This window comes from Alligator mississippiensis, chromosome 2, assembly GCF_030867095.1.
Source record: "Alligator mississippiensis isolate rAllMis1 chromosome 2, rAllMis1, whole genome shotgun sequence".
Taxonomy (NCBI): Eukaryota; Metazoa; Chordata; order Crocodylia; family Alligatoridae; genus Alligator; species Alligator mississippiensis.
The window spans coordinates 171205498-171231705 of record NC_081825.1 but is presented as its reverse complement, the minus strand read 5'-3'; the positions used below and the strand labels follow the sequence as shown (position 1 = coordinate 171231705).

The following is a 26208-nucleotide window of genomic DNA, read 5'->3' as shown; positions in this document are numbered from 1 at the left end:
CCCCCCACGCCTGGCGTCACGGCTCGGGCGCGCGCGGCGGCCGTTGGGCGGCCGGGAGCGCGCGGAGCCGGGCGGGCGCCATGGGCAAGCGGTCGCGGGCGGTGCCGGGTCGGAGGCCCATCCTGCAGCTCTCGCCGCCGGGGCCGCGCGCGGCCGGGCTGGGCCGGGAGGAGGCGGCGGCCGAGGGCGACTCGGGCTCGGAGCCGGGTGGGTAGGCGGCCGCCCCGAGCTAGGCCGCATCAGGCCCCAAGCAGGGCCGGGCCAGGCCGGCGGTGAGGGGCGGTCGCGGCTGCTACATCAGGCCGGGGCCGGGGCCCATCCCGGGGTGTGGGGGGGCTGCCTGTCGCCGCGGCCCGGCCGCGCCCCGCGTTCGCGGCCTTGCAGCTCGCCGCGGCCTGCGCGCCCGGCCGGGCCCGCCCTGTCACCCCCGCGTCCCCCTCCCCCCCCGGCGCCGGCCGCTCAGCGCGAGAAGGGGGGCCGGGGCCTGGGCCTGCGCCGGAGGCAGTAACTCGCGTCTCCCCTTGCGGGCGGCGTTGCTGTGGGGGAGGGGCGGCGTGATGCGGCGGGCCTGGAGTTGGGGGCGGCTCGGGCCGGGGATATCTACCCGCAGCGCTGGGTCCAGGTTTCCTTCCTGGGGCTGGGCGCTTTTGGGAGCTTTGTGGTGGATTTTATTTGTTCTCTCGTTTTTCTGGGCCGGAGGCCTGAGGGACTTGTTGCCCCTGCGCAGCGTCTCTGAAACACCTTTGTGCCTGCATTTCTCATGAGGGCTGCCAGTGTATTGCATTTCTGCTCTTCCCAGGTGAAACTGCAAGCCTTGAGTAGTGGCAGCTTCCTAGAGAGGACCCTTTTGGGAGCCTCTGTTGTGCGGGTACTGGTTTGATTGGATTTTCCATATAGGGCTGGCAAGTTGTTCTGGAGTTTGGCAGATGCCTGGAGTTTGGGAGCAAAAGCTTTGTCAGTTGTTGGCGTATACATCGCCTGGTATTTGTTTTCTTGTCTGAGGAAGCCTCTTATTATGTTCTTTGAGTATATTCCTAGAACCTAACCCAGTGCTTCCCAAACTCTTCCTCAGCACGATGCCATTTGTGGCCCCATTTCCTTAGCCATGGCCCCTTACTCCCAGCCCACAGCCCCTCACCCCCATGACCCCATCCACTGATGTTGCAACCCCATTTAGGAACCGCTGACCTAGCCCTTGATGGAGTCAGGTGTGCATTTAATTTCCACATATTCTGCTCTTTGGCACTTACAAACGAGCCTTAGTTTGAAGTAACACATTGAATCAAGTGCCTTTGTTCTGTGCCAGTGGGTTTCTGAGAGCAGGAAGCTCATGAGCATGAGGGCCACGTGGCACACATCACTTAGCAAAGCAGTCTGTGGTTTCCCCTGAGATTCCTAGGTAGATATTTTTGTCATTTCCATAGTAGAGGTTACTGCATTTGCTCTTACTTCAAAATCAATCCCTCCCTCAGAGCCAGCAGTTTCAAGAAGACTGCCGTAATACTTTACAGTCATATGTGTTAGTAATGTAATAAATACGCTATTGTTGCTCTTGAGCCCCTACTGCCTTCTGTCCCTGGTGAGTCATTGGTATAGGAGCCAGCACTGGACAGAAAGGAAGCAAAGATCCTTACATAGCTGGGGAAGTGAGCTTTGCTGCTTGGTCTTGCATGTAGATTTCAAAGTTCTCTCAGTAAAATGTATTGTGTCAGTGCCATTTTAGAGTTTAAAGTGCAGTAACAGAGTGGTTCAGTTTGCAGCCTCAGCTTCCATGTAATTTGGAGCATAAGCAATTATGTCCACAAAGTGCCAGGAACTGATGGCTAGGATTTTTCATGATGAGGTGGAGCTCTGGGTTCCTGCACAGCAGTGCAGTGCTTTCACTAAAATCTGAAGATTTCCTGTTCAATGGGTGACTAAGTAGGGGTGTGCCAATAGAGATTTTTGGGACTGTGATACTGATAGCAGATATTTAAGGAGGCATAATGGCCAATACTGATCTGATTTCCAATACAACTGCCTCTGGCTAGTAAGTCCAGTATGGTAGAAGAGGTGTGGGAGGGGGCAGATTAACACCCCCCACAGTGAGGGAGGGTGCAGGCGCTGCCCAGGCTGGTGGGGGGAGGAGGAGGCTTCCACCACTTCTTGTACCTCTGGAGGGCACAGGGGTGTGGAGGGGCATGTGACCCCTGGAGCAGGATGGGTTCGGAGCAGTCACTGGTAGTGCTGGGAGGTTGCTTCATCCACTCCAATTTCACTGCTGCTCCACTCCTGCCGCTGTCAGCTGCCTGGTGCAGCCCCAGCTATTTCTGGCATGGGTGGAAGTGGGGCATTGAGCTGGGGCTGTTCTGGGTGGCTGGCAGTGGTGGTGCTGGGAGTGCAGCGGTGGTGAAATTTGGGGTGGAGTGGTGCCGGTGCCCTCCCAGTGGTGCCAGTGCCCATTTTGAGCCCAGTCCCAGCTGCATCCCACCCTCCCATGTGCAGATCTGGGGGGGCACATGCCCCCCACATTCCCTCTCGGGGTGCAAACAGCAGCAGGAGCTGCCTCCTCCCCACACCTCAAGCCACAGCTCTGCTGTTCCCTCCTCCCCCCGTCTAGGCAGTGCCTGCCCCCTCCCTCACTGTGGGGGGCATTGTTCTGCCCCCCCATACCCCTTCCCTGCCCCCTCCCCTTCCATAACACCAGACTTACCACTGCTGTCTGCTCCTTGCTGCCTGAGAGCTGCGCTGCACCTGCGCGCATCATGGGCATTTATCTGCCAAACGATGAGCCTCATCGGGCTGATATCTGATACAGCCAGTTTTCTTTATATCGTTACCGATCCGATATTGGACTGATGTATCGGTGCACCTTTATGACTAAGCAATATGGTACATGGGAAGCTGCCTGAATGAAACAGTGATGGTGCCAGGAGCAACAGCAGGGGCAACAAAGGTTGCAGTCTGTTCCCTAAAAGAAATTGGCTTTTTTATTGCGTCTTGGCTTAAGCAGATCCCAGAGAAACCTGTTTCTATTCATCAAGGAAAACCTTCCCCATAATTCCCTGCCTCCAGGTTGCACATGTCACTACTGGTTATCACCACTGGGCTTAGTTTTACCCTCTCTTCCTCTGCATGCAGCTGAAATGAGTTTTGTTTTCCTTTCCTTAATCTAGATGAGCCAGAGGTAGTTGGGGAAGCTCCCAAAACTGCTTCAAACCCACCACAAATGACTGTGCCAGCTGGACCTGCGGCTGTCAGGCCAACAGGTAAGACATGTCTCCTCCCTGGGTTCTGTTTTGATCCATGGTTAGTGAGAGCCAGCTTTTGGGGTCAGCTCAGGTCTGTGGTGCTGGGCATGCTATTCACAGTGCGGTCACCACCATGTGTTGATGTTCATTGAGGCATATGGGTTGGAGGTCTCTTAAAGGGATGGCTCTTTGTTTGTGTTTTGCCTAAGGAATATCAGGGCTATCAGATCTTACTTTCCATGTTTGTGCTGGAGGGCCTCCCAGCTGGCTTAATGGACTGTGAGCTCCCTCATCTCTAAGTGATGTTCAGTAGACATTAAATTCTTTGAAACTCTTTCTTCTAATTTTGCTGTGTTTCTCTTAACTTGGTCTCAAAAGAGCCTGAATAAAAAACAGTCCTCATCTCAGTAAAACTTCACTGCTTTCACAAACCTTCAGTTGTCCGTGGACTCTTTCTAGAAAAACAGGGCAGACAGGAATCATCTTCCTGATGTAGAAAGCAAAGAGGAGAAAGCTTATGTCTGAGATCCAGCAACCTTCAACCAGTTAAATGTAATGTATGCTAATTAGTTAAATGAGTAAAATGCTTAAAACTATGAGGTAGAGAATTGTCTTCTTTGAGCTATTAATCTCCAAAGCAGGTGTGACCAATCCTTCATTTGTATGACGCACAAATGTGGTCTGCCGAAATATTCTAGGTTTTGCACCACCTCAGCTTCCATTCAGAATAGTTGGATTCTGGCTCCCATGTTATAAAGTTCATTTCTGTTTGCATCTTGCTTCAAATGAGACCATAAGCTCTTTGATGCTAGGACCCAGCTATCAGTGTGTCTGGACAGTGCCCACTGCAGTAAGGCCCCAGACTTATCCTGTAATGCAAGCCATATAATAATCATCACCTCAGAGAAATAAGCTGATGCTTAGTACTGTTCCTGTATTGGTGGAATTATTGCCTCATCCTTCTACTACAGAAGGATGTAGACATATTGGAGAGAGTCCAGTGAAGGGCTACAAAAATGGTTAGAGGTCTGGGGAACATCATTTAAGAGGAGAACTGGGCTTATTTAGCCCAGAGAAGAGAAAACTGAGTGGCAATTTAATAACAGCCTTCAATCACGTGAGGGTGGTTCCAAAGAGGATGGAGTTAGTGTCCTTAGTGGTGGCAGATGACAGAACAAGGTGCAATGGCCTCAAGTTGTAGTAAGGGAAGTTTAGGTTAGCTGTTAGGAGAAACTTTCTCACTAGGAGGATAGTAAAGCACTGGAACAGGTTACCCAGAGAGGTTGTGGACTCTCCGTTCTTGGAGGTTTTTAAGACCCCACTAGACAAAGCCTTTGCTGTGATGATATAGTTGGGGCTTGCCCCACTCTGAACAGGGGTTGAACTAGATGACCTTCTGAGGTCCCTTTCAACTAAGGGTGTGCCGATAAAGATTTTCTTGCCCAATACTAATGGCTAGTTATTAACTAGCCATATTGGCTGATACCAATCCAATAGTGAATTTACAGGAATGCCAGCCAGCAGCTTGGAGAGCAGCTTCCTGCCAGTAAGTTGGGGGGGGGGCAAGGAATGAGTCCCCCTTTGTGAGGGAGAGAGTGGGGAAGGGGCAGGTGTTGCCCAGCCAGGGTGGTAAGTGCAACTCTGGGAGCAGGACGGAGCCACGGGCAGCTTGTCGGGGGGGGGGGGGGTGAGACATGGGGGCATGTGCCCCCATGGATTTGTGCATGGGGTGAGGCTCAGGGCCAGGGGCTGTGCCAGCCTCTTCACGGGGGGGGAGGGGAGGAAGATGGTGGTGCCACCAGTGCAGCCCCAGCCCAGCGCTGCCCCTTCCCTCCCCTCCCCCCCCCCCACTGCCGGAAAGAGGCTGGTACAGCCCCTGGCCCCAAGCCTGCAGTCCACCCTGCGCACAAATCCAGGGGGGGCACATGCCCCCCCATGCCTTCCCTGGGCATGAGCACAGCAGCGGAGAGCCTCCCTACCCTCCTGTGTCCCCTTAGATGAGCCGCCAGTGGCTCTTTCCCACTCCCAGGGTCTCATTCACTGCCCTGGCTGAGCAGCCTCTGCCCCACTCCCTCCCTTCCCATGTCCCTTCCCTCCTCCCTGCCCCTTCTTCCCCTCCCACTCCTTCCTCCCCCCGCCATCCCAGCTTACTGGCAGTAGGCTGCTCTCCAAGACGCTGAGCTGCATTCCGAGCTGCATTCCTGGCTGCGTGCACGCTGCAATTGAACTCATGCACACAGCATTTATCAGTGACATTATCAAGTACGCTGGCCAAAAAAAAAGCCAATTGCCGATAACATTAATTTTCCTTTTATCGGTGTTGATACAATAAGACACTGATATATCAGCATACCTCTACTTCCAACCCTAATTTTCTATGATTCTCTGTAAACAGTGGGAAGAATGGGAGCTAATGAGAGGGCTGAAGGTTGGAGGAAAGGTGTGATTGCCTTTGAGGTGTATTTGGCCCCAGTTGCCTAAAACCTGAGTTCAGTGCTGTCCATTGCTAAACAACTCTTAATCTGAGGGGCCCAGGTTCAAGTCCCTCTTCTAGACAGAAGACTTTCTCAGGGTGGTTGAATGTATGCATATTCTGTGAACTTGTTGCATTTTGCAGAGTGCATGCGAGGTTCTTTAATTCCCCTATGCTTGTATATGTGACTGTAACTTGGGCTGTCATAAGCAGAAAGAACCTGTCATTGTTAACCTTTCTCTGCTCAGGTGGCTTATGTTTGCTTGGTGCATATGCTGACAGCGATGATGAAGAAGGTGAGGCGTCTGAGAAGTCCGTGCGCTCTGCAGATGCAAACGGAAATAATTCAGCAGACATTGACAGCACACTGGCTAACTTCCTAGCGGTTAGTAAGACTCCTATCTTCCTTAGGTACATCTGGGGGCTGAGAGGGGAGCTGGCTGCAACCACATGCGTCATGCAGCTTTGGATAAGGGAGCTCCCAACATTATGACAAGCTTAAGCTTTTGCAAGGGGAAATGTGCCTGGTTTTGATGTTGCTGGAGTTGGGGAGGGAGGGGGGTTGTTCAGGGCTCCTAGGAAGAAAGTCTGAGAGAACCTAGCAGGGGTTGCCATTTCATCTGTGTGTAGACAAGTCCATTAACTGTCCCATTGTCCAGATCAGCTGATCTTCTCATCTGGAGTTTCAATTCATTTGTGAACATTTGTGTTTTTTAAAGGAGATTGATGCCATTACAGCTCCTCCCCAGCCAGCCAAATCCACCACCACTGCCACTTCTGCTCCACCTCCGACCCCTCCCCGCCCAGAGCCCAAGGAATCTTCCTCAGGTCATTCCTCCACAACAGCAAATGGGGCAGCCTCTGCCCAGACGGTGAAGTGGCAATATGATACCCAGTGTTCACTAGCTGGAGGTGAGTGTGCTTACTTAGATCCTATGCTGTAAGTTGCTTCTGTGTGCCCAGAGCAATCGTTTAGGGGGTGGGGACTGAGACCCCCTGTGCCAGGTAGTGCATTTATCTCTTGATTGTTCCATTGGGTGGAAACAGGCCAGGTCTCTCCAGCTGGGGTGTCAGAGGATAAATACGGTTTTGTAGTCCAGACGTGTAATGGACCTCATGTAATTGGCTGGAGTGCCAAAAACACCGCAATCCTGACCCACACCTGACCATGACATGCCAGGGGCAGACTGCAGTGGAGTCATGAGGGGCCCTATCCTCCTTGCTGTCAGCAGCTGCATGTGCATCTCCAGGCAGATGGTGGAGGAGGGGCTAGAGTTGCACTGCCCCAGCCCCTTCCCCACCCTGAGCCCCACGGCATGTGTGCAGTTGCTACATAGCTCTGGAGCCCAGTGCAGCTGTTTGCAGCCTGTCAGCCACCTGCTACAGCTGCCCAGAGCCCAGGCTGGCTGTGGCAGGCAGCTGAAAGGCTTCAAACAGCTTCACTGGGCTCCAAAGACATGGCATCAGCTCCCTGCCAGTGGCTCATGCATATGTGCCTCCAGGTAGACAGTGGGGGAGGGACCTGGGGCAGCAGAACCTCAGTCCCCCTCACCCTTCCTGCTGTCCACCCAGTGGTGCACATGTACTTGTTGCCAGCTTGGAACCTGGCCAAGGGCTGTGTAGCCTGGTGCAGCTGTTTGCAGTCTCCCACCTGCCTATCACAGCTGGTCTGGGCTCTGGGTAGCTGTAGCAAGCTGCCAGCAAGCTGCAAACAGCTCCACTGGGGTTTGTGGTGGTGGCAGTGACTGCATGCGTGCTTCTGCATGCCTCCAGGTGGATGATGGAAGAAAGGTGAAAGTTGTGTTGCCCCAGGCCCCTTCCCCACCATCTGTTCAGCAGCATGCCTGCAGCTGCCATTTCCATGGAGCCCAACCTGTGCTCCAGAGCCTGGTGCAGCTGTTTGCAGCTTCCCAGCTGCAGCTGGCTCAGCCTCTGGGCAGCTGCTGCCAGCCATGGAGCCCGGGCTGCTTGCAGCAGGGCTTGCAGCCTCTCAGCTTCCTGCTGCAAGGAACCTGGCCTCTGTGGCCAGCAGCAGCTACCCAGAGCCCAGGCTGGCGTGGCATGGCATGCCAAGCAAAATGGTGTCACGTGCCATGCTCTGGCATGGATGCTGGGAGTTGCTGACCCCTGGCCTGCATGCTCACATGTGTCTTCAAAAGGGTGTTGAAGGCAGCTGAGCAGTGGGAGCTTTGGGAGGGACTTCAGAGATGGGATATAGCTCAGAGTCCTCTTCACAAGACATGAAGACAAGGTCTTGGCAACCAGTGCAGGCACACAGGCCTTGGGTACCTGGTTCACTTAAACCCTTTTGCTTTTTCTTTCAGTGGGAGTGGAGATGGGAGACTGGCAGGAAGTATGGGATGACAACACAGGTTGCTATTATTACTGGAACACTCAAACTAATGAGGTGACCTGGGAACTGCCCCAGTACCTTGCAACACAGGTCCAGGGTCTTCAGCATTATCAGCCCAGGTGAGAACTATAGCAGGCTTGGAGCCAGCTGTCTCTGGAACCCAGAATAGATTGGAGGATTGTGATGCTGTTCGTTGCTAAACATGCCCTTCACTGTGTGTGCGCTTTCTTTCCCTAGCACTGTGGCAGGTGCCAATGGGAGTTTCTTGGTAGCTGCAGACGTTTACCCTCAGGAAAAGGGTGCTGCTGTTGGCAGTGCTAATCGTGGGACCATCCTTCCCAAGCGAGAGGTGAAGAAGGTTAGTAGAAGCTGGTTGAAGTTAGTCATTCCTTTTGGGATTGATTGAGGACAACTCGTTGAAAACCTGTTCAACTGCTATGACTGCTTACCACCTTGTGCAGTATATGGCATCCTGGCATCCAAGTGTTCAAAAAATATGTGATGCAGTGAACTTGGCAGCCATGAACCAGGGAGCCCAGAGCTGTCACAAATAGCTGCTTAACTAGTGCAGTTGAAAATCCCTGGGATCTTAGTTTCTGAGATCTTCCTTTTGGGGGGAAGGCTCTATCCTGGAAGCTTGATAGTTGCAAGAAGGGTTGTTCCCTCATGCTGTAGACTCCCAGTCTGGTTTGTTCACCTGTTTCTTGCAAATGAATGTTTGCATGCATGCCAACCCTAAATACTCTGCCTGGGCATCTCTGGTTCTTGCTTTATCAGAGGTGTCTGCAGGGGGAGGAGGGAAGGGTCTTTGAACAAAAATGAAGTGTAGATTCCTCGGGGGGGAGGGGGGGGTGGGTTATACTGTCTGGGGCAGAGATGCGATCATTATATGCTGCCACATTGTCAGTATTTTCCAGGCAAACATTTGCCTCTTCTGTTTGGGCCACACAGCTCTGTCTGTATGGGAAATATAGGTAGAGTCTTTTTAGCATAGCAAAGACAGACTCCTTTATATGAATTGTCTCTTAGGTGCCTGGGAGCGATACGTGGCCTGGCTCAGCGCAGAGAGGGTGTGTCTACATGTGCCATTGAGGAGCAGCAATAAACTGCTTATTGCTCTGCAGTTTATTGCTCCTGGGTGCACAGTTTACCTGTGTATCTGGAGAGCAGCACATTGAGCTGAGTTGCAACAGCCTCAGCTGGTGGGGAGGTCAACTTGCCAGCCCAGAGCTGCTTTGACTGGGCTCATTGTGCTGTGGAGGGGCTGGCTGGGGCTTGAGAGTGCTTCAGCATGGGGCTAGCCAGTAGGCAGCCCCTTCACTGAAGCACTCGTGCCCCAGCCAGCCAGCTCAGTATCTATATGTGCACTACTGCACACAAAAAAAACTCCACAGCAGGGTAGGACTTGTAAATACTGCTGTGGAGTTCATTAGTTTTGCACTCCCTAATGGGGATGCATGTGTAAATGCAGATACATTTACTGTGCAGTTAATCATTCAGCTCTGTAGTAGACATCTTGTGTAGATGTGCCCAGAGTGGGGAAGACTAGGCCAGCTTGAGAGTTCAGTTTGGAGTTGGGACCACACGATTTGTCCTGTTGGTTTGAAGTGGGATCCTCTTGTCCCATCCATGATAATGTCCAGGAGAACCTGCCTCAAATGCAGGCACAAGGAACCCTGGTGGAAGGAGATGGGGGCCAGCCTGCCCTTAATCTAAGCTTCCTCCAAGCTCCAGCTAACTGGAAACTGCCTTCATACAGGAGCACTAGGCCTTGATAATATTTAGTTGAAATTATTTCCAGAGGCTAGCAGATCATCCTTGTTAAATCTGTTTGAAATCTACCTCTAGGCTTACAGACCTGTTTGTGTCTGAGAAGTGCCCCCACCTTTACTCTCTCTCCTTGCCCATTGTTTTGAATGCTTTTGTGCAATGCAGTGGAGGAAGTGGGGGGGTGAGGGGTTAGTTAGGGGGTAGGATTGCCACCTTTCATACGAGTCCAGAGAGGGACAGTGTGGAATGTTCAGGGTCATATGTACTAGGGCAGAAAACACTGATCTTTGGAAGATCAGACATGGTGTCTATACCTGGAATCCAATGCTCAGGTCTGTCACCAGCATTTGGGAAAGAAGAAAGAGGGACTTCAGACTGGTGGCAAGATGGGTTAGAAAGACCTCAACATTATCCCTTTTATCTAGATAACCTAACCTGGAAAATTCCTATTGAGCAAGGTAAAAGTGTGGGAATGGACTTTCCTCCACCCCATCTTTGGTGGAAGGCTAGAGGGATGTTTTCTCATGGGCCAGTCACTCTCAAGTGCCACTACAGTGTTCTTGTACCTTACTCTGAATGATCTTGTGCTGACTGGTGCCAGAGTTAAGGTACTTGACTGAGTGAACTCCTGCTATGGCAGTTTGTATGAACGCTGCTAATCTCTTGTTGAAAAATAAGCCTGTGTTTTGGGGATCTCCCCAAGATAAATGTCTCATTCCTTCCCCACACCTCCTTTCCACCCCCCCACCCCCCTGGGCCGCCATCAGCTTGGGCTGTGACCGACTGCTCTGGTTCTATCAGAGTACACTTTGGGCACTCTGATCATAGCAGTCCTTTGAATGGAAGAGAACCCATGACTCATCTGTGTATCCTGTAGGAGGTGAATGAAGGTGTCCAAGCCCTTTCCAACAGTGAAGAGGAGAAGAAGGGAGTGGCAGCATCTCTGCTGGCTCCACTCTTGCCTGATGTTGTGAAGGAGGAAGAGGAGCGGTGGAGGAGGAAAGTGATCTGTAAGGAGGAGGTAGAACCAACTCCAGAAGAGGACACGACAGCCCAGGGAGCAACAGTTGCTGCTGAAGAGCAGGAACCTTCCAGGGGTCCTCTGGAAGACCCATCACAGGAGGATTTGTGCAGTGTAGTGCAATCAGGCGAGAGTGGTGAGGAGGAGGAGGAGCAGGACACGCTTGAGTTGGAGATGGTGCTGGAGAGGAAGAAGGTGAGTGAGGGCCACTTTCCTGGTGGGAGCAAAACCATGGTCAGAGGGAGGCCCATAGCTCTTAGGGTAACCCATTAAGCAGAAACAATGTAGGAGAAGAGAGAGAAGGTTGAGAAACAGTCCTGTCTCATTCCTTCTCTGTCTGTGCTTGGACCCAAGATGATTCTTGCAGCCCTTGAAGCGGGGAGTAGGTGTTACTGCCCTATGCGCTCAGGAGGTGGGAGTCAGCTTCTTGTCCAACATCACTTTTCTGTGGCTGCAGCTCCCCTCCAAGAACTCTATCCCTCCCTCCCTATAAATGCTCTGGGCCACTGCCCCTATGCTGGCGAGCGAGCTCCCCTGACGTGCTGTACACTGTCCTTGTTTCAGGCAGAGTTACGAGCCTTGGAGGAGGGAGACGGCAGTGTTTCAGGCTCCAGCCCACTCTCTGACGGAAGCCAGTGTGCATCTCAGGATGTGATGCGCCGGCAGGCCTCCAAGCGAGGCAAATGGAAACTTTTTGTGGGAGCAGGCAGCCCAGAGTCAACCAGCCGGGGCTCAAGCAAGACTGGCCGAGAGAGTCCCGAAACTGGGGAAGCAGGTAACTTAACTACTTTTTAGCCACGACTTTCATTCCAACTTACTGACAAAGTACTGTATTTGGCAAGAGTGAAGCACTCATGCAGAGCAGTGGAAGAGTTTGGAGGTGCAGGGCCCCAGGCTTGTCAAGATGCGTGCAGTTTGCAGGATACTTGCTCCATGGGTGGTGTGTGATAAGTCCTTGTCTTGCATCAGTTGTTGCAGTGAAAGAGCAGTCATCAAGGGCTGTGCTGGAGTCAACACCCATGTGCTGGGGAGAAAGGGTTATGAGGCACTGGGGTTGTGTGATATGAGCCCTTTAATCTTACCTTGAAATAGTGTTGATGGACATCGATGAAAGAAATATCCAGAGCTAGGTCAGTACTTGATAAGTCAGTCATCAAACTGTGCTCCCTCAGCCAGCTGATACAGCCCCTTGAAGGATTGTTCCCCTACAAAGACAGCCAGTAGTTGGTCAAAGACTGCCAGTAGTTGGTGCTGTTCTATTGTTTCATAGTGCTTAGGGCCAGAAGGGACCTAAACAGATCATCAGGTCTGACCCCCTGCCCTGGGCAGGAATGGTTGCCGTGGTCATATCACCCCAGCCTAATATCTGTCCAGCCTCCTCTTGAAGACCCCCAAGGTAGGAGAGAGTACCACCACCCTTGGGAGCCCATTCCAGAGCCTGGCAGCTCTGACTGTAGAGTAGTGCCTCCTGATGTCCAGCCTGAACCTTCTCTCTAACAATTTGTGGCCATTATTCCTAGTAACCCCAGGTGGTGCCCAGGGGAACAGAACCTCCCCACAATTCTCGCTGGTTCTCCCTGGTGAGTTTGTAAAAGACCACCAGATCTCCTCTCAGCCTTCTCTTGTGGAGAATGAATAGGTTCAGGCCCTTTAGCGTTTCTTCGTAGGGCCTGCCCCGGTGCCCCTTGACCATACGAGTGGCCCTCCTCTGGACCTTCTCAATGCTAGCCACATCCCTCTCGAAGTGCGGCACCCAGAACTGGATGCAGTACTCCCAACTGCGGCCTGACCAATGCCGCATATAGGGGGAGAATCACCTCCCTGGACCTGCTTGTGATAAATCTGTAGATGTATGACAAGGCGCGGTTAGCCTTACTGACCGTTTCCTCGCATTGGATGCTCATGTTCATCCTGGAGTCAACAATGACTCCAGGATCCCTTTCTGCCACTGTGTTGACAAAGCCTATAGGGTGTTTCCCAGCCTATAGGGGTGTCGCTGGTTCCTTCTCCCTAGATGCAGTACCTTGTACTTGTCTGCATTGAACTCCATCCTATTCTCATCTGCCCACCTCTGCATCTTGTCTAGATATAGCTGGATTCTGTCCCTTCCCTCCAGCGTGCCCACCTTGCCTCACAACTTGGTGTCGTCAGCGAATTTAGACAGCATGCTTTCCACACCCACATCCAGATCACTGATGAAGATGTTAAACAGCACAGGCCCCAGGACCGAGCCCTGGGGGACTCCACTGCCCACATCCCTCCAAGTTGAAAACAACCCATACACCACTACTCTCCGGGTGTGACCATCTAGCCAGTTTGCCACCCATCTGACTGTAGGCATCAATGCCGCAGTCCTGCACTGTTCTGCATGAGGCTGAGGCTGCACCAGGAATCTTTGGCTGGCCTCATGCAGAATCTTCTGCTGGATTGATCCTACCCCTAGACTGAAACCTGATCCATGCCAAGCCGAAGAACAGTAAAACCATAGCCAGCCTGAAGAGCAGTGGTGATGAGCCCCCATTTGCCACAGACCTGTAGCCCTGAGTGGGGTTGGGGTACTTTCTCTATCCCTGCTGGGTGAATCCTTTGCATTGGTGACAGCAGATGCAGGGCCCACAGAGAAAAGTAGGATGCAAAATATCTTGATGTCAGGATAGCAGGGTACAGTCAACACAGAGCTTACTGTTGTGATGGCAAAGTAATGGCAGTGAGAACAGGCCTCTAACAGTACTCTCTCATGGACATGACTCTAGGCTATAGCTTCTCTCCCCCTTCCCTTCCCTTTACGGGTATGGGAGATCACAGGTGATACTGTTGCAGCCACACCTGCCTGAGCCAGCAGTTTCATTTGGGGCTGCTCCCCCCTCAAAGCAATGGACTCAGGTAGCATTGCCCCTACCTAGGACAGCTCCCCATTCCAAATGATGGCTCTGCCAGAGGACTGTCAATCAACCTCCTACTTTGAGCAGGGGTTGAACTATATGACCTCCTGAGGTCCCTTCCAACCCTAATTTTCTATGATTCTAAGTCTGTTTTGTGTTGCTAGCATTCTTGCTCTTGTAAGTTCATCAGTGTTGGATCTTTGATAGCAACCTCCCTTTCCCACTCGTGAACCACTAGCATTGAATGGGTATTGGCAAAATAGATCCCCCCTGTAAGCAAACTTTTGTTTTAAAAATCAGATGGAAAGGAAAGAATCTGACCAAAACGAAATCTTCCAGATGGGTTCCAAACATTTAAAATATGAAAAATTGGGGTGGGGGGAACCTTGTTTTTGAAACACGCGCATCTTTCTGGAAATTTACACATCCTTTACTCATAATAGAAGCAAAAAAAGGCCCAGGTCTTTGGATCCATGACAGGATCTGTCCTAACCCAAGCACGCTGTCGGGGGGGAGGGGGGGGCAGTGAGTGAAGACTAGACAGTGTTGTGGGAGCAAGTAGAAAGGTTTTGGGGTTTTTTTGTTTTGTTTTACTTCAGCAGTGAGTGCAGAAGCAGTTGAGGAGAATTCAGACAAAGAAATAGAGACAGAGGAGCTTCAGGACAAAGTGAAAGTGCAAGGAGCGCCGAAAGTAGAAGAGGAGCAGGACCTGAAGGTAAAGGAAGAGAAGGGGAATGCTGGCACTGGCAAGAGTGGAGCAATACATTTCCTCTGAAGTGGCACTTGGAAGCTTTCGCTCCTGGTTCTTAGTCGTGTTCCTTGGTGATTTTGGAGTGGGAGGGCTGGGCTGGATGGCCTGGGCTGGTTTTGCCTGATATGAATGCCGTTCATATTTTAATTTCTTCTTGCGTGATGATGACCACCCCTCCCACTGCCACCACCTGCCCTGCCCCCAACCACCCCGAGCACAGCCCCGGCCCAGCTCCCCTGCTGAGAAGAGGTTGGCACAGCCCCTAGCCCTGAGCCTGCATCAGGCAGCCCACCCCTGCCCCATACACAAATCCGGGGGGGGGGGCACATGCCCCTGTGCCTCCTCCAGGGGTGCATGCAGTGTTGGGGAGCGGCCCAGCTGCCCATGGCTCCATCCCACTCACTTGGGTCACATTCACTGCCCTGGCTGGACAATGCCTGCCCCTGCCCCACTCCCTCACCATGGGGGCCTCATTTCTACCCCCCTGCCCACCACAAACTTACTGGCAGAAGGCTGCTCTCCAAACTGCTGGGCTGCATTCCTGTAAATTCGCTATTGGATCGGTATCAGCCAACATAGCTGGTTAATAATTGGCCATTGCTATTGGCCAAGAGAAACTTTATTGGTGCACACTTAGTTGGAAGGGACCTCAGGAGGTCATCTAGTTCAACCCCCTGTTCAAAGTGGGGGAAGCCCCAACTATATTATCCCAGCCAAGGTTTTGTCTAGTGGGGTCTTAAAAACCTCCAAGGATGGAGATTCCACAACCTTTCTGAGTAACCTATTCCAGGACTTTACTATCCTCCTAGTGAGAGAGTTTCTCCTAACAGCTAACCTAAACTTCCCTTAAGCTTGCACATGTATAATCAAGTGTCCAGCTCTAGTGTGCATGAAGAGGGGAGGGGGAGGGCAGTTCTGGTTTGCCTGTACCTGTATGGTACAACCCATAGAAACTAAAGATGGAAAAGACCTTTTTGCCCTCCCAATCTATAGTGCACCTAGTGCAGGCTGGCTAAAAGGGGCCCTGCTTCAAGGAGTGCTGGAATCAAGAGCTCTGGTTAGCCACTCATTAGTTCCTGCTGGCCTCTGCACAGCCTGCTCTTCTAACCCAAAGTGCAGGTGCTGTTTTTGGGAGCTGCCTCAAGTGCTGGGAACAGCAGGGCCTGTGGCTGTCTGGAGGGAGATGCTGACTTTCTTTATTATCCCTTGGCAGTTTCAGATTGGAGAGCTAGCAAACACCCTGACTAGTAAGCTGGAGTTCCTGGGTATCAGCAGACAATCCATCTCCAACTTCCATGTGCTCCTGTTGCAGACTGAGGTAATAGAATGTTCTTTCCCCTCCAAAGTCAATGCTGTGTGCAAGGGAATTAGACACCCCTCCATTACCTGAATGCTGGTGTTTCCCTGGGAGCTGAGTGGCAGGGGACAGTCTTGTGTGATGAACACACATATTGAACTGAGCTGTTTTTCCACCCCAGACTCTCCAGGTGGAGAAAGCATCCAGTATCTTTACTTTTAGAGCTGCCAAGGCTTGCTGATCTGCACCTCCTTCCTTTTGCCACCAGAAGTGCTGTGCTCTGCTGGCATCCCCCTTGGCATAGTAGCCCCAGACTTTGAAAAACTTCTCTTTTTGTATCCTCTCTTGCTGTCAAAATGGTAATTGATTGTCTGCTTGTTGGCCCCCTAGACCCGCATCGCAGACTGGCGAGAAGGCGCCCTCCATGGCAACTACCTCAAACGCAAATTGCAAGATGCAGCTGAACAGCTAAAACAATATGAAATAAACGCCACCCCTAAAGGCTGGTCCTGCCACTGGGACAGGTACGCACTCTTCTACCTTTTTCATCTTTCAACTTTGACATCTCAGACATGATTTGTGACCTTCAACACCTGACGACGTGGCGTCATCTATCTTGGAGACTGGGAGCAGCTGCAGTTAGCGATGCCAGGCGGGCAGGGAACCTCCTGCACTTACAGAGTTTGGGCCAGCCACCAAATTGGAGACCTAAAAAGCAAATGCTAAAAAAGTGTTTGAAATGAATTTGGTTCAGTGATTGGACAGAGCTGGTTTTCACTCTCCCGAGGGTAAATGCGCTGAGGAAGGCGGGCTTGGGGGGTCGCGCATGCGAGAGCTCTGTGCACTTTGCAGGATATCTGGAACTCCACCCCCCCGGCTTACAGCACCGACAATAAAGGAGAGCCCCTGCTCATGGATGGAATGAAGAACAAGATTACTGTCTCCTGCTGTCAGGTCAGACCCAAACATTTCTTTTTCTATTTGGCTTTTCTTGATTTATTTTTTCTTTATTTGAAATCTTTGCTCTTTTGTTTTTCAGCTCCCAGATCCACTCGCTCTCTCTAGCATTCACTGTATGTTTGACACAAAGAGTATAATAAGTGTGGCCTCTGCAGACTTGATGGGGGGCAGCTGCCTTGTCTAAACCCAGCTGCTCCCCATTTTCTGTTCTGGAGGGCCACTTAAACTGAGGCAATTACTAAAAGTCCCAATGCTAGTGAAAGCTGGACCCCCACTGAACATGGGTCTGCTTTCCTGGCCCTCCTTTTGGAGTGGAAGGCTCAGGGTGATACTCACAGAGCCAACAGCACAAACAGCTTTGAGCGAGTCAGCTGGGACCCTTCTCCTTCATGCTCAAAGTCGTTTGTTGCCTTTGTGAATAGCAGCTCTGCTGACAGCGGGGCTTCCCTGTGAGAGCACACAGCTATCGCAGGAGAGGCCCACATTGATGTGTCACTGCTGGGGGAGAGAGTGTAAAGCCTTGTTTTCTTTCTTGTGATTTAGGGACCATAGGCGCTATTTCTATGTTAATGAGCACACGGGAGAGTCCCAGTGGGAGTTCCCAGATGGAGAGGACGACGAGGAGGGGCAGCAATCTCTGGAGAGCAAAGCTGAAGCTCCTCCTAAACAAGCTTCAAAAGAGAAATTGGAGGCTGGGGCAGACTCAGCGGACAGCTCCACAGGTACTGGAGGACCTATGGGAGACCTCACAGAGAGGCAGGCAACATGGATTTGTGGGAGGGAGTGAGAGTATGGGGACTTGAGAAGTGAGAAGTTCCTAGGCTCACTTTTTTGCTTTGACATAGATACCCTACCTTGGACCAAGTCATCTTGGCCTCTCAGTGCCCAGGTGTAATTGGGTGAGCGAGGCTATGTTTGTCAGATCACAAGATGCTTGGAGATCTGTAGTGATAGGAGCTAAGTAAATGCATCTGAGAGAGAGGAAGGGAATGAACATTTGTCTGCAGGCAATCCATGATGACTCCAAAACCCCACCACACATTTGGTAGAGAAGGGTACATGAATAACGTGCATCCCAATATGAGGGGACACCATTTGTAGGCAGCAGCGGGGACTGCCCGCAGACGCTGGTGGTGGGTGGTGAACAGTGACCGCCCGCAGACAGAAGGGGTGGTGAGCAGTGAGCAGCAACCGCCTGCAGAAGCCGGCATTCCCCCCACGCGAGCTGCCTTTGAAAGGGTAGCAGAGCTGTGGACGAGGGGCTAAGCCAGAAATGAGGCCCTATTCCCAGGCCCTGGGGGTGAAGACAAACTCCACCCCACTGCTGTCTAGTTACCCAAGATACCCAGTACTCAGGTGTGGAAATGGTGGTGCATCCCCCAGTCCCATGTCAAAACTGCTGGTGGGGCCCTATACTCAGGCTTGGAGCAAAAGCGGCAAGCATCTCTGCCACACTCCTCCCCTCTAGAAGGACTAAGCTGCCTCCCAGGGGAGGAGGCCATAGTGTAGCTGAGCAGAGGAAAACAGCTGGGGTGAGAGAAGAGGAGTTTCAGGCCAAGATTGTCAAGGACATCTCTGTGTATCTTCTTCAGGCTCTCTCTGTAAGGAGTCCTTCTCTGGCCAAGTTCCTTCTACATCTCTCATGCCACTTACTCCATTTTGGACTCTGCTTCAGTCTTCTGTCCCTGTGCTCCAACCCCCTTTGCCTCTGGAAGTTCCACCACCTCCACCACCTCCTCCAGAGTCGCCACCACCCCCACCTCCGCCGCCACCTGGTGAAGATGGAGAGATCCAGGAGGTAGAGATGGAAGATGAAGAAGGGGAGGAGCCACCAGCCCCAGGAACTGAGGAAGATGGTCCTCTGAAACCTCTTCTTCGCCCAGCTATCCCAAGCAGTCAGGTAAGGTGGTGAGAGCAGCCACTGTCTGCAGCCAGGAAGGAGCTTGGCAGTTTTGTTGCTTTTGAGTCCTGCACATTTCTCAATGGGCACTGCTTTGTGACCTGCAGTGGAGGCACTTTATATCCTGTCACCTGGAGCCTGAGCCCAGTGGGGAAAGGTCTGCTCCCTAGAGACCACAGCCAGAACACTGCCTTCCTCAGTATGGGGACCCGGGGACAGGCCTGTGCCTTGAGTGCTGCATGCACTTCTCACAAGCTTGAGAAAAGGCTCCTTCCAAGGTGGCGTTACAGAAGCAGACCCCTAGAGTGAAGAGTCAGAGCAGATTAGAGAGGGATGGGGAGCTAAGGTATCCATATTAGCTCTGAAGATCAGGCAGGGCTTGCAACTCTGCTGGGGTGAGGGATTGGTTTGTCATCTGGCACAGGAGTAGCACCCTACAAGAGTAAAAGCAGGGAAACGGCCTCCATCACTGTATTGGTCTTGCAAGCTGGTGAGGTTCTGTTTCCAGAGCTGCAAGAGCCCAGAGAGCTTTGTTCTCTCTGGGAAGGCTTCCTGTAGAGGTGCACCAATACATCGGTTCCATATCGGATCAGCACTAATATAAGGAAAGTTGATAGGAGTTAGAGATTATTTGGGCTGATACCAGTAGCTGATTTTTAATGAGGCATATTGGCTGATACCAATCTAATTGCCAATATGCAGCCAGGCAGCTTAGAGAGCAGCGTCTGGCTGGTAAGTGTTGTGGGGGAAGGAGCATGGGTGTGGGCAGATTGAGGACCCCACAGTGAGGGAGGGAGGGAGTGGGACTGGGGTAGGCACTGCACAGCTGGGGCAAGGCGGAGCATGGGACAGAGCTGGAAGCGGCTCACCTGGGAGGAAGTGGGGGGCAGTTCCCACCACTATGTGCACCCTGGGAGGGCATGGGGGGCCATGTGCCCCACAGATCTGCACAGGGTGAGGGCAGGCTGCTGGTGTGGGTTGGGGCCAGGGCTGCGCCAGGTTATTCCTGGGGGCAGGGGTTGGGCCAGGCTGTGCTCAGGATGACAGTGCTGGGTAGGGAGCTACGGTGTGGGGAGGGCTGCAGACGACTCAAAATTTGCTGTGGCCCCCCAGCTCCCCTCCCAGCGCTGCTGCCGCCTGCTCCACCTGCAGGAAAGAGCCCAGTACAGCCCTGGCCCCAGCCCACAGCAGCAGCCTGTCCTCACACCGTGCACAGATCCAGGGGGCATATGCCCCCCATGCCTCCTGCAGTGTGTGTAGCAGCAGGAGCCGCCCCCTTCCCCCCCTCCCCCCATGTGTACCTGTGAGTGAGTAGACCCAGATAACCCATTCATGGCTCCATCTGGCCCCCCAGCCCCACCCCTTCCTCACCGTGGGGTCCTCAATCTGCCCCTTCCCTCGCAATAAACTTACCACCTGGGCTCTGCTCTCCAAGTTGCCCAGCCAGTCACATATTGAGAATTGGATTGATTTTTGGTAGATATGGCTCATTAAAATTCAGCGATCTGTATCGGCCCAAAAAATCTGTCAGTGCACCCCCAGCTTCCTGACGGTTACCCTGAGAGAGTTCCTCACCCAGCATGATAGTAGAGTTGTGCTGTGTAGGAACAGAAGATACCTCCAGGGGCACAGTCTGGGCCCCTGCTATCTCAGGCAATGGGGCTATGGAATCTTTCTTAATTGATTTCCTGAGGAAGCAGTTGATTGAATGCAAGTGCGAATATGTGAAAGGGCAGGATGGTAGTCCTGCACTGGTGCTGCCTTCACTTTGATCTGTGAGATTGATGGGCTGTGCTGCACTTCAGCTTTTCATAGTGATCTTGCAGATCAGGGGTGGGCAAAATATGGCTCGTGGACTGCCATTCTATCTGGCCCGCTGGGCCCCTAAAAAATTTAGAAAATTAATATTTCTCTGCCCTTGGTTCCTGGAAAAAAAAACAACAAAAAACCCCCCCAAAAAACAGGAGCCAAGAGCAGTAGAACCCAGGGGAAGCCCAGCAGGCTCCCACAACAAGGCCTGCCTGGCCCCATCCCTCCAGAAAGAAGTCTCACGAGGGGCTTCTGGCCTGGGACTGTATGGCTGCCCTGTGCTGGAACCACATGTAAGGGTGGGGGCAGCCCCAGGCAGGGAAGGAGCTAGGGGAAAAGCTGAGTGTTGAGGGGGAGAAGCCCCACACTGCAGCCGCTCACAGCCCACGTGGGGCTGCCTGTGCCTGCTCCGGACAGCTCCGTGCAGGCTGCGAGCGGCTGCAGCAGGAAGCGCTGGCCACGGGGCAGCTGCTTTTCCCCCTCCATGTGCTCAACTTTTCCCTGGGCTCCTTCCCTGCTCCTTCCTGACGTGGAGGAAAGTGACCCTTCCCTGCCCTGTGGCCAGCGCTCCCTGCTGTAGCCGCTTGCAGCCCGCGCGGGGCTGTCCTGAGCAGGCACAGACAGCCCCAGGCGGGCTGCGAGCATCTGCAGTGCGGGGTGCTGGCCACAGGGCAGGTGAGGGACACTTTTCCCCGCCTTGTGCTCAACACCATCTTGTAACCTGGCCCCACTGCCAGCTTGGGCCCTGCACGGCTCCAGGCTCACCTGTTAGGGCTGCGCATGGCAACAGCAGTTGTGGCCCCCCTGCTTACTGTGCCGGACAGCATTTGCCATTGCTACCTGTGGGCTGCCCTGCACGCGTTCCAGGTGGGCAGCAGCAGCCAGTACTGCCCGGTGCAGCACGCAGGGTGGGCCGCAGCTACTGCTGCTGTGCACAGCCCCGACAGGTGAGCCCAGAGCTGGGTTACAAGCTGTGCTGAGCGCAGGGAAAAGTGGCCCCTCACTTGCCCCATGGCTGGCATCCTGCTTGCAACCTGTGTGGTGCTGCCTGTGCCTGCTCAGGACAGCCCTGCGTGGGCTGCGAGCAGCTGCAGCAGGGAGCACCGGCCATGGGGTGGGCGAGGGGCCGCTTTTCCCCGCGCTCAGCACCAGCTTCTTCCCTGCTGGCAGGAAGGGGATCAGGGCTGTGCACTGCCCCCTGACTGTACCATGGAGCTGGGGGGCACTGGGAGTGAGCAGGTGCAGGAGCCAGCGGGAGCACAGGGCCCGCACTGGTGTCCCGGGGCCAGTGCTGGTGGGGCCCAGAGCAGGGTGGCAGGAATGCAGGGTCCCGGCCAGCAAGGGCTCTATGGAGCTAGGCCAGCTCCCCCCTCTCCCTGCCGGTGCAGGCCAGCCCAACTCCACAAACCCCTGCCAGCCTGTGCCCCGCTTTGGGCCCCACCGGTACTGGCCCTAGGACATGGGACCAATGTCTTGGGACCAAAGACATTGGGACATTGGTCCCAAGGTGGTGACCAAGGTGTAGGGCACCTGTCAGGTGGCGGGGCTACTCATGTGGTCCTCGACAGCCTGCCAAAACTGGGTAAGCAACCCTCTGCCCGAAATAATTGCCCGCCTCTGTTGTTAGATGCAAGGCAGGAGGATGGTTGGGTGAAGGGCAGCAACTTGGAGCAGATTCTACATAGCCAGCCTCATGGAAGCCCTTGATAGTTAGCAGTTTAGGAAGCAAGTGTGTCATGGTTGCCCCAGGAATTGTGTGTGGATATTGAAAGAGTCTTGAGAATAAGGGATGGAGATGGGAGAGATCGGCAGAGAGAGAGACTGGATCTGGAAGGGAGTGGCAGATAAGCAAGAACACGAGCTCTTACGTCCCCAGCTCAAACCAGGCAGTTTGACACAGCTTTCTGAACTATCTAAGCAGTCTTCATCCTTGCTAACACCCTGAAGGTAGAGCCCATGCTCCCTGTAGGAAGTCAGGCAGTCTGTGTTTGGCCAGTCTGGTGCCAGTCTAGCCCCTAACTGCCTGACTTCTCTGTTTCCAGAATACCACTGAGCCCAGCCCCTCCACAGTGCTTTCTGCCAAGTCTCAGAAGAGGAAAGCTACTGAAATGAGCATGGGGCTGGTGCAGCGAACAGCCACCATTGGCAGCTGTCCTGTTCTCTACAGTCAGCCTGTTATGGTTTCCAGTAAGTACGGGCCATCAAGCGGACCCCTTGGCTCTCTGAAACCAAGACAACGGCTGCAAGGGGAGATCCAGGGACGTGCCAATCTCCGTCTCTCTCCTATGTATGCAGGGCCTCAGTCCACAGGGCTGAGCCTCCAGTCTAACTACATGGGAGTGGCTGCACCTCCTCTCATGAGCTACTCAGAGTGTTCTATGCCTGTGAGGCTTGCTGCCCCCACAGTGCAGCCAACCCCTGCCCGAGGAGCTCTGCCTGCCACCAGTGCATCCGAACAGCCACCTCCACCACCTCCACCTCAGCCACCACCTCCACCGCCGCCTCCTACCACAAAAGCGTTGCCTCCCGAGAAGCCAAGGAAAGGCAGAAAGGACAAGGTAGGAGGTGTTTGCAGTGCTGTCTGTGTGGGGGGCAGGGAAGCATGAAACCTTCTCCTGCCACTGCCAGGATCCTGGCATTAAAGGAAGGAATGAGGCCCATGCAAATCTAAGAAAGGCTTGGACCAGCAGTCCACTAACAGCTGGAGAAGGAGGATTGGGGTCAGGATGCCTGGGTTATATCCCTACCTTAAATGTGGCTGAGCTTTGGCCCTGGGAGGCAAGAAACTTCTTGTTCCTAAGAGGTGGGTGGCAGTTAACAAATGAAGGCCTTCAAGGCCTTGTGTGAAGCTGCAGGTGTCTTCCATGTAGCTACAACTGCTTCTCTGGGGTATTTGCTTCCTTGTGGTATGGCAGGTTTGTTTCAGGGATTCCAGCAGTCAGAAGTGGGGGCATTAAAGAAGGGAGCCAAGGGTGCCAGTCTTGAAGTGCCTACTGGTCCAGTTTTCTGTGGGAAATTGTGTTCCTTTGCAGGCTGTTGCTAGAATAAATGGACTGTTTGAGTCCTGGATGCTAAATTGGAGGCCTGACTAGTCTGATTCTGGCCAGTCAGTCGTTCACAAAGGCACCCAGCTCAGCATTTATGTTGCACCGTAGCATTTCTCTGGCAACAGAGGCTAATTGGATCCCCTTGTCAATTTGGTCTCATGTTTGTGACAGGTGTTCCCCAGCCTACATCCTCATGGTTGTGTTTGGGTGGCCTTTGTGGCTGCCTGTTGTGGCCCATAGGGAAGTCCTACTTGTCCATGCCCATGCAAATACTTGTTTGCACCCTCCTTTACTTTACCCAAGTATTGACCCTTACATTGGCCTGTTGAATTTTTGGGTGCAGAGCAAGAAGGGTAAAACAAAGATGCCATCTCTGGTGAAGAAGTGGCAGACCATCCAGCGGGAGCTGGATGAGGAGGAGAACTCTAGCTCCAGTGAGGATGATAGGGAGCTGACCACGCAGAAGCGGATTGAGGAGTGGAAGCAACAGCAACTCATGAGGTATGGAGATGAGAGGAGACAATTTTCCCCTGTTGGGGAGGAAGCAAATAAGACTCTGGCCCTGATCTATCATGGGTAGGGTGACCATATGGGACCATGGGAAATCCAGGAAACTGCTGCCTTCCCCCAACCCTCAAGTCAGCGGTACTGCTGCAAGCAGAGCATGGTGTGCCAGACAGGTGGGCAGCAGCAATAGAAAATAAAATGCAACTAATTGCAACTGAGCTGAGGTATAGGAACTCCCACTCTCCTCAGGGCAGTGGCTGCTCCCTGGTCCCGTTTACTCTGGGCCGTAAGTGTCTGAACTTCTCAGGTCAGTCAGGGCTGGCCTTAGGGGTGGCTACATGAGCAACTGTGTGGGGTGCTGTGGTCGGGGGCAGCATGCACACACGCCCATGCTCAGAAGAAGCTGAGTGGGGCACATGTGGGCAGGGTGGTATAAATCTGGGCCTTTTGTTTGAATACCAACTGTCCAGGACAGCCTATGAAAACTGGGATATATGGTCACCCTAATGCATTAACTTAGAAGCCAGCCTTTGGAGAGAAAGGGGGAGCAGAAGATTCCCAGCAACAAGGGGGTTGACCAGGGCAGGGTTTGTTTCATGGACTATTTATCACTGATGAATCAAGTGAAGAGCATCAAAGAAGGGTGGCAGGATTTGTTACAGAGCAACCCTCAAGTGGCCCAACAGAGCCAGGTGTGGAGGAGTCTGATGCTACACAGTCCTGAAAGTCTCTAACTGTTGACTTTGGCCTGTGTGTGTGGGACCACGTGCCTGACCCCTACAGTGGGTGAGGGCTTGGGCACTATACAGCCATCCCTTATGCAGTTCTTTCTGTGTGTGCGCCTAATACACAGGTTTGCCCCAAGAGGCAGGGTCTGAATGGTGCAGTGGGGAGAGCGGTAGGATATCCAGGGACAGGAAGGGAGCTTTGTCACATTTTAAGGTGCCTTTCTATCTCTTTCCTGCATCCTGAATGCAAGCAAGAGCCTGACTCTATATGCCTGTCCTGCCACAGACTGGCTGTGTACTCTGCTGAGGTTAGAACTGGTTCCACAGGGACTACCCCAAGCTTTTGTTTCTGACCTGCAAGAGACTGATGTTCTCTCATTTCTCAACAGTGGCATGGCAGAGAGAAATGCCAACTTCGAGGCTCTGCCGGAGGACTGGCGGGCACGGCTCAAGCGGAGAAAAACTACATCAAACACATGATCCCTCCAGCAGTATTGCATTTACCACATGTACAGTTTAGAACTTTTTTTTTTTTACCAATGTGACCGTTGTCCAATACATTGTAACCATTTGGGATATTCTGTTTCAGTTGAATGGGCTGATGCAGGCATTGCACGGCCTAGAGAGTCTCCTGTGAGGCAGGGTGGAGATGGCTGAGAAAGGCCTGTTGAGGTGTTTTACTGGGCAAAGTGGATGAGTTCTGACAGTTTAATTGGCAATGACAGAATCAGGCAGAGCTGGGAATGGGTCTAATTTGAGGTTGCACTTAATTTATGGGGCAGTCAAGTCAGAACCTTCCAAGGGGAAGGCTGATCTTCCTTGTGTTTTACACTTGGCTCTCTAGGGTGTCCCTCTATAGTTGTCATGTCTGGTGTGTGCCAGGGCTGCAGCCTTGCTGTGCCTGCATAGACTGGGTCCAACAAGATGTGCATGCTGGCCCCATTAGAAATGGGCAGTGCCATGGCTGTCCTTAGACCCTCAGAAGGTTCAGTAAGCCCTGAGTTTCTTCTCATGCTTGTCTGCAAGTGCTGTGTTAGCACAGTTCTTGCTGTCCATTGATATGAGTGAATAGACCCGTCCACTCTGCCCAGGGGAATACAAGTCAGTCAGTCCCTGGATGTGTTTGGTGCGTTCATCTGCCCACAGGTGTCACCCTGTGAGTCTTTGGTGCTGGGAGCTGCTCCTGGAAAATCATTGCGGTTGTTTTCTCTTTAGTCTTCTCCCAGTTCAGGTCCCAGTTCCTTCTGTCTTTGCCAGTTTGATTGTTTCAGCTAAAGTAGCATTTTGTCTGTGTTAAAGGATCCCCCTGCCCCCAATCCTTCAGCTCTTCCCAACTCTTCCTACATTTGGTCAGAATTAGGTAACAAGTCACTCTTTCAAGCTGAAAGATTGGGATTTCCAGCTATTTGTATTTCTCTACGTTTTGGTTTTGTATATTTGTACATAGACATTAATAAAAATCCCTTTTTATACTTCTCAA

At 52.8% G+C, this 26208-nt stretch overlaps 1 protein-coding gene across 3 annotated transcripts; it reads left to right on the top strand.

Annotated features, from left to right (window-relative positions):
- Positions 1-45: 45 nt before the first annotated feature.
- On the top strand, positions 46-26208 carry FNBP4 (formin binding protein 4). Of its 3 annotated transcripts, XM_059722415.1 has the most exons (17): positions 46-207; positions 3156-3248; positions 5952-6088; positions 6423-6615; positions 8028-8175; positions 8294-8414; positions 10704-11042; positions 11412-11622; positions 14329-14444; positions 15694-15798; positions 16168-16301; positions 17281-17459; positions 18330-18637; positions 22489-22633; positions 22742-23004; positions 23837-23994; positions 25118-26208. In XM_059722415.1, exons 1-17 carry the CDS (start codon positions 81-83, stop codon positions 25206-25208), a joined length of 2868 nt encoding a protein of 955 aa, XP_059578398.1. In that variant the 5' UTR covers positions 46-80; the 3' UTR covers positions 25209-26208. The 3 variants fall into 3 exon arrangements, with proteins under 3 accessions (XP_059578398.1, XP_059578397.1, XP_059578396.1); XM_059722414.1 differs by having other exon boundaries at positions 14332-14444; positions 22489-23004; XM_059722413.1 differs by having other exon boundaries at positions 47-207; positions 22489-23004.